Genomic DNA, 11,348 nt, shown 5'->3' on the forward strand with positions numbered 1-11,348 from the left:
GACAGATTGTTGTATTGTTACAATCTGGATGTTGGATTGTAACAATCCAGTTTTTACAACTACCTGTTTGTTTCAGCTTTTGAATTACAATTACAATTCAGCTGTTTATTTCAGTTTTTAAATTTTGATCACAATCTAGCTTTTACAATCCGAAAGAACAGATCTTAGTCAGCATAGTCAAGAACGTTGTCAATGGCCAGTGCGCCGCCGCGGGGTGCAAGTATCGGTTCAACTGCAGGCTGCCTCCTGCTCCTTATGATATCTGATATGATAAATTATACTAGATGGCTTCGTCATGTTTCTGCTGCTAAAGTGCTAACAGTTGCCTGAATCTTCAGTTGCTGCTATGTCTATCAATCTGAAAACAGAAGGCTGAAACCTATATACAGCACGCTATAAATAAGTTCAACTAGAAAAGGTGCGCCCGTTGTCGTTCCCCCGTTCCGTTCTTAGTTCAGTGATTGTGAGTCTATCAGGATCACGTTGCAAATCCCCGTATATGTCTTCTGCAAGTTATTGAAACAGGGTTTGGCTAATGTATTTCAGGACAAGCTTTATGTTGGTCATACGCTATACTAAATAATTCTGGAAATTGATGTTTTAGAGGACAATTTCTTACCAATGAAAAAACTCAACCAACTAGAAGGAATTAGGTGGCATCATAAATAAGAAGAAATAAATATCTAAATTCAAGTTAAAGAGGATTCAAACTTGAATGATCTAGATGTATGTCCACACACTGATCAACTGAGGTAGGCTCGGTTGCTAGTTCCCTACCCATGAGTCCCTAAAATCTGACATTTTCTCCATTACCTATCACAAAGCCAGTAAAACCCTGAATTTACTTGGTACGTTCAATGGCACTCCTTTAAATTTCTAACTCCCCTACGGGGATTATGCAAGATATTGCTATCTTTCTTCTTAACATACTTATTGTGAAGCAATTCATTACAAGCGAGAAATTTGGAATTTTTTTTCCGACTCTAAAGAATGGGCTTCCTGCTCCCCATTCTGCAACTAAACTCCCATTTCCCCAAAACATTGACGATCCAAATTTCTCCCTTGTAAGAAGTCAATCTTTAAAGAGGCAAATCCACGAAGCTCACTCTTTAGAGTGGCAAAAATCCAAACTTCTCCATTACAAGCAACTGTCTGCTCCCCATTCTGCAATTAAACTCCCATTTCTCCAAAAGAGTTACATTAAAAGCTTCAAGATCCTTTAGTCGCCGCCGGTCGCAAGCACCTTCGTTCCGTGGAGCCCGGAGTGCTGAGAAGCACGTGCCAGCGCTGAAGAGTTGGGGAAGGGGGAGAAGAATGAGGAAGGCTAGGATGGACATTATAAAGTTTGAGTGACAATCAAACCCAAAGGAACCGACGACAATGGCATTTACGAGCATAAAGTTTTAGGAGCATGTCATCAATGGAATATGCGAGTTTTTATGGTAATTTCGGGATCGGGGAAGTTTATAGTATGATCTGAACAACATTCAACTCAAGATTTTGAACTTTCTAGTCAACGACTTGGAGAAACTCAACACGAAAATTAAAAAAAAAAATCCATATCCCTAAAACCCAGCATCTAATTTCAAACTCAATATTTTTTATAAAAAAATTCGGCTTTCTAGTCAACAGTTTCGAAAAATTGAACTAGAGAAAAATCTGTACCCCCAAAACCCCCAGTCTTTCAATTTTGTACCCAAACGAATTGGGACTTCAAACTCAAACTAAAAAATTCAGAACTCAAAATGTTCAGCTTTCTAGTCGGCGATTTGGAGCAACGACACAATCAGCCCACTTGTAAGCTTTCACGAGAGGATCGCGTTGGTTCCCTGAAAAAGGCCCCGGGCGGCAGACCACCATCGATCTCCTATCAGATCGATCGAAACAATCAAGAAGAAAAAGTACAAATGAATGGTCATGTACTCATGTGGAGAGATCACCAGGCAGACAACCAACCTGAACCTATATTGGTCCAAGGAGTTGAGCTAACAAAATTGGCCATAGATAAACCCCAACTGGGCCATATGCTACACTTGCTACTAAGCTGACACGCTACTAGGTACTTCATTTCCAAACATGGCTACTACTGCCTTCAAAAAACAAATATATGATAATCAAACTTTCAAATATTCTCATATTGAAAATATGGTAGTTATGTAAAGGGATTTCAATTTCGTTTTACAATTTTTTTTTTCACCGACGAAAAGACCAAAGTTTGCGAAATTTCGCTGAATTTTTTATTATTTTTTGTCCTCTGCTATGTGGGCATCACATGTTAGTGAAAGAAAATTTTGAACTTAGATATTTCGTTTTCCTCCAAAATACATAAAATTTCGCCGAAATTTTAATCCCTAGTTATATATTTATATTTATCTCGAAAAGTACTTCAGAAATATATACTACAATTCTACATGTTTTGATAAGTATGTTATATTAGAAATTAGCAGCTGATTGAATCTCCTAGACCATATGTTAATGCCAACAGCACGTATTAGTGACGGGAGGGAGTAGTACAATAACTATTTAATTAAAGGCAAAGCAACAAAAGAAAAAGGGGTTCGCTCATGATAGGTTCCTGATGCCAGTGGTAGGCTGCTCGAACTCCATTTTTTCCAACCAAGCCACCAAACCAGAGCCAAGCTATAACACTGCTTCACTAGACCTGCAAGAAACCACCCAGCCATTGATCCATAGAGCGCGAGCACTCTCAGTCCCTTCTCCGGATCAAACATGGCGAGACAAATGGGCGGCTGCGCGGAGCTCGCCGGCCGTCATCCCCTACATCAACGTCGTCCTCTTCTTCTTCCTCCTCTTCTCCTCCTGCTGGTCGCCGTCGCCGACCAGCACTTGCTCGCCGGCGCTAGCTTCTTCGGCGGTGACTCGGCCTCCGTACGTATATGACCCCGACTGGATGCTTGAATTCACCTTTAATTTTGTTCAGTTAATATCAGCAGGTGTATATATATGCACATGCACTCATGGCAGTGCGACTCTTCTGCAGGAGTGCAGCCGAACGTGCGAGTCCGAACACTGCACGGGTACGTAGATTACGTGTGTCTGAGTTTTAACGATGTCGATGGTGCGCGCACGCGCGTGAGATCGATATGATGTTTGAGTTGGATTTTGCGGAGGAATAACTCGTTATGGTTTTGATGCATGCGTGCCATGGTGTCACCAGTGGCGCCGCTGATGCGGTACGGCAAGTACTGCGGCGTGTCGTACACGGGCTGCCCCGGCGAGGCCCCCTGCGACGCCGTCGACGCCTGCTGCATGCTGCATGACGGCTGCGTCCAGGCAACCGACGGTACGTGCGACAACCAACCCCATGCATGTCTGCCTCTCTCTCTCTCTCTCTCTCTCTCTCTCTCTCTCTCTCAAGTTGAAATTTCAGAGAGAGCAGTTCAATTCGTATATAATTTGTCATTTTCAGTTCATTAATTCTGCTTGTGCTCCCACGCATGGGATGCAGACGACTACCTGAACATGTGGTGCAACCAGAGCCTGCTCGACTGCGTGGCCGCGGCGAGGACGTCGGGGGCGACGACGACGACGTTCCAGGGGAACCAGTGCAACGTGACGGAGGTCGCCGACGGGATCACGTCGGTCGTGGAGGCCGCCGTGTTCGCCAAGAGGATCTTTCACAAGCCGTAACAGCTATACTACGCACGTGCGCGCGCTGTTGCCCGTAGATGCTCCAGGGCAGGGATACGTACGTACGGTGGTTGGAGCCGGTGACCTAAAAAAGTTGCTCCGAGTGGAGACCGTGTAGGTGACGGCTTGACGCAATCGCGGTCGTCGTCGTCGTCGTCGTCTTCATTTTTACCCGTACAATTTGTACAGATCAGATACGTGCTTGCTGGTGATTTTGATCAAGCTTTCGTTTTCAGTGTGAACCTGTCTGAGTTAATCTTGGCTGCAACATGGTTCATTTCCAATTACTGATCTCTTCAGTATCGAGAAATAAGTGACGTGTTAGAGTGCTGGAAGTCAATATGCTGCACCTCGACTACGAGATTAATTTGCTGCTCGTTCTGATTCCAAATATAAGTACATCTAATAATTCGAATTTTAAGGACAATAATAATAAATTTATGAATTCTGTTCTTAGAAAAATGGAGTATATAGTTTAGCCCAGCCCATAACATTCCTTGTGTAATAGCCGGACTTAGCCATATCCAGTCCAGCCCAGAACATGCATTGTACATTCGCCATTAAATAGTACATTGCAAGACTCCAGAGCAGAAAATATGCATGCATTGAGGACTTTATTCTTTAAGAAAAAGAATTGGACACTACTGGAAACCGAAATACCCTACATGCCAACAACCGTTAAGGAAGTAGTGAAAACCATCACAAAATATAGTTTCTGACGGGTACCTGTCAAGCAAATAGTATTTGCCTGACAGGTACCCGTCAGAAACTATATCTCAGACGGGTTTTCCCTGATAGCTTATGATAGGAAAATTGCACCTGTCGATAGGGTTTTCATAGTATTTCTCCCGGGTGTTGGCGGTCAGAGAAATCCATTTTATCCTGACGGTTTGTTCCTATTAATTTTAGGCCGACTGGAAAACCTTTTTTGGGTTGCCCTGACATGTTTTCCCTGTCAGTTTCAGACTGATAAGAAAAACGATGCGATTGTTGTCATAACAATTATTTTCATGTTGGTTTTTGTTCTGTCAGAAAAATAGCATCTAATTATCTTGGCTGCTCTAGCCCATGGATAATATAATGTAACATTTCATTTGAAAATGACAATCCAAATTCACATTTATGTAAATATTACAACTCATATGACAACAGGGAACATTTAGAGCACATAAATAATATGTTTCAAAGTGCAGCCTCACAAAGCATTTAAACAAGTCCACAGAGTATATAGCACAATATTCTCTTCCTCCTAGCTCCACATAGCACAAGTCCACACATGCTAGCCTAGTTTAGTCTCATGCAAAGTCCAGGGCTTTGCCTTCACAAACTACAAGTCTACCTAGCACTCTAGTGCCAAAAGAACAGCAAAATACAAAGTCGATTCACCTGTTGGACCACAATCTACTCCTAAATTAGTCCATGATCAATCAACACCCACACTTAGCATATGCAGTTCAGAAGACAAGTTAGCAAAACACCATCAGTTTGACTCCATGTGTAATGCAAGCATCATGCAGATCCACAAGTGCCTTTGTTGAGGCTATCTGAACCATCATTGGTGCCACCATTGTTGCTACCAGTGTTAGCACCATCGATGTCCTCACCACTCATGTCCTCGTCTTCCATGTCATCCATGCCCTCGCCGCCTGTGTCCTCTCCATCCATGTCCTCGCCAATATGAGATGAACCAGAGGCTTGCTGTAAATATGAAGGAAATATGTTTGTTAGGAAATACCAAATTTATGTTTGTCAAGAGATATGAGGTAATGAGAAGCATGCAAAAGGAAATATGAAGAGCAAAACATATTTGCAGGACACAACAAACGAGTGAATGCAATGAAAGAACTTCTCTAGTACTGCTTAACTAGTCCAAACTTGTTTAGTCACCTTACCATGAGATTTAATCTAAGATGAAAAGTTGCAAACTATAATAACCATCAGCATGAGGCCACTTCCTCACTGCTGCACTGCATATTGCCATTCTGACATCAAAACATATTAGTTGTCTAGTTAAAAAAGGATGTACAATTTCTAGTTTTTTTTTCCAGAATAGTAAAAAATGGTTAAAAATTATTCCAGTTGATTATTGTACTCACATTTGCTTGTAGTGTTGAAAGGCGACCTAGCAGATCTGTCGGAACTTCCTTTCACAAGTCACGGTAAAGATTATGCAAGTAAGAATATATCATAGTTAGGAAGACTACTAGGGTCATATATTGCAAAGATATGCAAGGATTCATATGTATCAATATCAACTCATTAGTAAGTTCGCCAGGCTGGTTTAGGCGCACATTTAAGCACCCATTTACACGATGTAGCTGTCTATTTTCTCGAGCCATTCTTCGATAGGACATTGAATTCTTTGGTGTGACATTTTTATCTTTGGCAGCAGACAGGACATCAGCCTTCCTAACAACACCATTAGCAATGGCTAAGCGGTCATGGGACATGCCATACGTCATACAACACATTTCCATTCAACTCTTACTACTCTGAATTTCCTTGATTTGCAGCCTTGAACTTTGAAGTGTAGTCATCCTAGAATGATAGTGATTCTCAAATTAAAGTTCGAGATATGGCTGGCGAAGCCAAATGATGAAATGATGTTACAAACGCTGACCCTTGGTTGGCTCCATCACGAGCAGTCGCACATGCGCGCAACCTGATCAATCACACATTGAACATTTTGTAGTGGTACTTCGACTAAATAACATGATATAGTTAGCTAATCTCTATTGCATCATTTAATTCTGAGTAGATAGTGAAAAGTTGCAAGAACTACCTCCTTTCCTTCTCGATGATGTAGAGGATGAAGTGATATGGGCCTTGGATAAGTCTGGAACTTATACCACCAGATCTTTATATAAGTTCCTTACCTTTGGGGGGGAGGGGGCACCAGCAAGGAGGCTTGCATGATCTGAGATAGCAAACTGCCTCTCAAAATAAAAAATCTTCCAGTGGCAAGCCACAAACAACAGATTACAATCTGCAACTACTCTGAAGAAGAGGGGCTGGAAGGGCAGTGAGAGTTATCGGTTATGTGGCAAATTAGAAACCTCTAATCATATCTTGTTTAGTTGCTGCATTGCCCGTTTTGCATGGTGCTGCTTTGTTGAATGTTTTGGTTGGAAGGAACAAACCAAATCTATGGATGATATGTTTCATAATTGGATCAATCGGACCTTTAAAAATTCGCACAATTTGGATTTGTTTATGATTGCAGGTTTTGAGTGGGCTGTTTGGAGGGCACACAATAAAATAGTGTTTGAAAGGAAACTCCCTACTTCTCCTATTGACATTCTATTTTCTGGGATTTCATACTTACAGAAGTGGAAGACCCTTCTCAAACCCGATGAAAAGATGAACATGGAGGCAGCGATGTCGAAAATGGTGCAGTGGATCAAATCCTTTAAAGTCAGCTCTGTGTGCGCGTCTAATGTGCTAGAGATCTAGCCCTTGGCGTTGGTTTCTTCCTTAGTTGACACCAACTGATCTTGATTGTGAATTTTTGTTGTGAAAGTGTTCTCACCCAGATGTTCTGAAAGCGTTGTGTTGTACTCTCTTTTCTATCTGCTGGTCCTTCCAGTTTTGTTTTTTGGTTTTGTTTGTTTCGTTTTCGTTTCGGTTTTTTATGGTCGATGAAACTTCTTATTGGCTTTCAATAAAAGCCGAGTAATCTTTCATCTAAAAAAATGTTAAATATACTCTAAAGACAGCCTTTCTAGTAGGTGGACAAGTTATTTTGCGGATGAAGTACTGCATATGGATTGCATGTAGTGAACAGGCTAACAGAAAAAGATCTTTGTGTTACTGAAATTAAGCTACGTATACCGTGATGAAAAGAACATTAATCCCAGCTCCTTGCCTCGAGGTTTGTTCCGTCACTGAATCTATCATCGTCTGTTGCGTCACTAGAATACTCCTTTGCTGCTTGAATACTTTCTAGTGTCATCGAATCTCCACTTGCCTCATTGATGGTCGGTCATTGCCTCTAAACTTTACACATATTGCTGCCAACAGAGCAACATCGACAACTTCTCCATCTCCCTCTTTGGTAACTTGTGGATCCAACATTTGAACTAAGTTTCCTTCTGAGAGTAGACTAACAAAATTTTTAACAAGCCCCAAACCTTATGATGATCTATAAGAGACTGGCATCTTCCTAGTAAGCAACTCTATAAGAAGCACACCAAAATTGTAGACATTGCTCTTCATGATACATAGGGTCCAGGTATCCTAATGTACCTTGCATAGTTGTGTGCACCCCTTCTTGATCAACGGGAATGTACCTTGAAGCTCCAAAGTCCGACAACTTCACAATTAAATTATCATCAAGAAGTATGTTAGGAGGCTTGATATCCCTGTGGACTACTGGCATTGAAACAAATGAGTGAAGATATGTGAGAGCTCTCTCAGTTTCAACAGCAATCCTCAACCTATCTTTCCAAGATATTGATACTGGAGCTTCAGCATGAAGATGGCTGTAGAGGGTGCCGCTGGAGATGACCTCATAAATAAGTAGTGGGACTTCTGTCTCAAGGCAACATCCCAGTAGTTTCACAATATTTTGATGGTTTACCTGAGAAAGAATAGCAACCTCATTTATGAACTCGTTGATTTCTTTTTGTATCACAATCTTTGCCTTCTTAATGCCCATAACATGTTGACTTGATAAAATTCCTTTGTAGGCTGTGGCATGCCCTCCACCACCAAGCTCACGAGATTTACCGAAGTTATTGGTGGCTTTGTCTAGCTCTTCTAAAGTAATCACTATATAAAACACCTCATCAGTACCGGTTCAAAATCATCATCAGTGATGGATTTTAAACCGACACTGATTACTCGACACTAATAGTCACTGACTATCAGTGCTAGGTATAGAACCGATACTGAAAACCATTATCAGTATCGATTGGAGCTACCAACCGGCAAATAGTCGGTCTCGATTCAACGTTTTTCGGGTCGAAAAAAGTTTCCAAAAAAAAAATTCGTGAACAGAGGTTTCCCATCCGACCGCGTCCAATATTCACAAAGTCACGTAATATTCTCTCGCATACAGTAATAAAGACTCAAACTCAAGACCTTATAGCATGTGTGTACATATGACCCCTCTAACCATCTCAGTTATCGTCCGTTGGTGAGTATAGAAGCAAAATAAATTCTTTTGATATCTTTTGACCGAATATTTGAATAGCTATTTAGATATCTAAATGATCTCAAATAAATAAGTTATCAACTACAAAGTTGTAGATCTCATCGAGAACTACAATTTTCACATAAAGTTTTCACCATCCGACTTCATGTGAAAAGTTATGAATTTTTTAATGTGAGCTGTCATCGACAACTGCTGCAACTTTATTATAATTATTTGGCTATTTAAATGACCTCAAATTAAAAGGTTTTCAACTACAAAGTTCTCGATCTCATCGAGAGCTATAATTTTTATATAAAGTTTTTCCCTATCTGACTTCGTGTGAAAAAATTATGAATTTTCTAAGATTAGTTGTGATAGTAACAATTATCGGTGCCGGTTCGTGGCTATAACCGACACTGATACAGTCGCTATCAGTGTCGGTTCTAGCCAAGAATCTGGTTTTATCTCCTCAGCTATTTTTCACGCGCGGGAGTTTAAGAACCGATACTGATACGTCTTTAAAACCGATTACTATCGAATCGATACTGATAGAGCGTTATATATATGGTCGAAGAATCTTTGTCTTAGTAATGTGGTGCCCACGATTTTGCTTGAAGAATCTTTGTCTTAGCTTTTTCTTTGTCTCTGCCTTGACTTTACGGATTAGTAATGTGGTGCTTAAGGCTAGAACGAGAACCGCTGCACCATTTCCAACTCCTAGGCCAATGATTAGGCCTGAGAATATGTACACAAATGATTCAGTTTTTGAAACATGAATTTCATTTTCTTCCAAAGATTTTAAGAAAACAATTTTTTCCTATCTAAATAAAGATTTCTGTGTGACAAAGAATACTTTATGAAATTATTTCAAGATTAAATAATAAAAAATACTGCTTTTGTCAGAGAACTAAAATATTTATCCCATCTCCAGGTTAAATATAATCATACGTACAATATTCTTCAGTGGTGGATTTTTTTATGCCAGTTTTGTGTACATTGTGTACTCTAGTGTCCATGCATTTTCAAGGTCAAATAAACTCATACAAACAATATTGCCAAGAGTGGTGGAATTTATATGCTAGTTCGTACATTATTGTATACTCTGGTGTCCATGCATTTTATTTACAGTAATTTAATTATAATTTTTGTGTGTCTGTTCCAAAATATTCTTGAGATACATGTACATGTTACGGAATGCTTGGTTTTTGGCCTTTAAATTTCACATGTTGGTAAAATTTTCTTTTTGATTCTTGCACTGAGAGGAGTAGTGCTCTAGTTTGTGGTTACTCGATGTAATATATAGGCTTGTTTATGAATCGATTTTGGTAATTGATTCATCTACAAAATCGGCTTTTTTGTTGATTTATGCTAACAGTATATCAGGGATTTTAATTTTGTATTATAATTTTTTCGTTCACCGATGAAAAGACCAAAATTTGCCAAATTTCACCAAAATTTCCATCCTTTTTTGTTCGCTGTTTTGTGGGTCCCATATATCAGTGAAAGAAAATTCCGGAATAAGATATTTCGTTCTGCACTAAAATTATTGAAATTCATGAAATTTCATAGAAATTTCAGCAAAATTTTAATCCCTGCAGTATATGATGTAATTCTACGAACATGTAAGCAGCAAGTTGCAGCGATTACCTGTGGAAGATTTTACACAACCATGCATCATCGACGGGTTGTCGTGAGAACCTCGTGTGGACACCGGCACTCGTACATGCCAGGCAAGTTGATGCATTCTCCGTAGCACCGGTAGTGTTCTGGACCTTCGCACTCATTGATATCTAAGCCGCAGATCACGGGAAAAAACAAAAATAATGCCATCATGTCAATATAACATATCATGGGGCTTAATTTGCTTCATCACACGTCACGAAGCAAATCTCCACCTCCTCCCGGCGACCCGACACACCACCGGAGGGTGGCACCACCTTTTCAGCAGGTTGTGCAGCCCAAAGCTTCATCGTCTTCACTGCCGAGGAGCTGATGCGGTGCACATCTTTGCATAATTGCCTCGAGCCCAACTACATCGTCGACACTCGCTTCCTCGCACGAATTGGCTTCTCCAGTGACTTCAATAAGTGTATCTCCAACCTTGGTTGGGAGGACTTCGCCACGCTGAGGATGGACTACGTCCTTGCCATCGCCATCGAGTTATTCACCATGTTCAGCACCAGCATCAACACCGACGGTGATTGCTACATCGAGTTCCGTGTCTACAACACTATGCAAACCGCCACTTTTGATCAAGTGGCGGCCATACTCGGCTTCGACACCACCGACGTGTCACTTCCCAACATCACGCCTGTCGTCGCTAACAACTTTTGGCTCAAGGTGGCTAGCGAGGATACTCATAAGCACGACAAGGTCTGCAACCCCATCATCGCCTTCTTCCTTTATCGGATGACCCTACAAGTCATCACCCGCATCGACGATAGCAATGTTAATGACAAGGAGGTCCTCTGGCTCTATTGTGCGCTTTACAACCACACCACCATCAACCCGATGAAGTTCATGATCGAGCACTGGATCCACAATATAGCATCTAGACCCCTAG

General features: G+C 40.9%; 1 protein-coding gene and 1 pseudogene across 1 annotated transcript; one reads left to right on the forward strand and one right to left on the reverse strand.

Moving 5' to 3' along the window:
* Nucleotides 1-2,636: 2,636 nt before the first annotated feature.
* On the forward strand, nucleotides 2,637-3,893 carry LOC133900715 (probable phospholipase A2 homolog 2). Its single transcript, XM_062341939.1, has 4 exons — nucleotides 2,637-2,889; nucleotides 3,002-3,038; nucleotides 3,179-3,304; nucleotides 3,470-3,893. Exons 1-4 carry the CDS (start codon nucleotides 2,731-2,733, stop codon nucleotides 3,649-3,651), a joined length of 504 nt encoding a protein of 167 aa, XP_062197923.1. The 5' UTR covers nucleotides 2,637-2,730; the 3' UTR covers nucleotides 3,652-3,893.
* Nucleotides 3,894-5,160: 1,267 nt separating this feature from the next.
* Nucleotides 5,161-10,755, reverse strand: LOC133901090 (putative wall-associated receptor kinase-like 16; annotated as a pseudogene).
* Nucleotides 10,756-11,348: the final 593 nt, after the last annotated feature.

The sequence above is a fragment of the Phragmites australis genome, chromosome 19, assembly GCF_958298935.1.
Source record: "Phragmites australis chromosome 19, lpPhrAust1.1, whole genome shotgun sequence".
Taxonomy (NCBI): Eukaryota; Viridiplantae; Streptophyta; class Magnoliopsida; order Poales; family Poaceae; genus Phragmites; species Phragmites australis.

Coding starts and splice junctions, on each gene's coding strand:
- LOC133900715 (XM_062341939.1), top strand. CDS start 2,731: ATGGCGAGACAAATGGGCGGCTGCGCGGAGCTCGCCGGCCGTCATCCC. Junction 3,039..3,178: donor CGAGTCCGAACACTGCACGG/GTACGTAGATTA, acceptor TGGTGTCACCAG/TGGCGCCGCTGATGCGGTAC. Junction 3,305..3,469: donor CTGCGTCCAGGCAACCGACG/GTACGTGCGACA, acceptor CATGGGATGCAG/ACGACTACCTGAACATGTGG.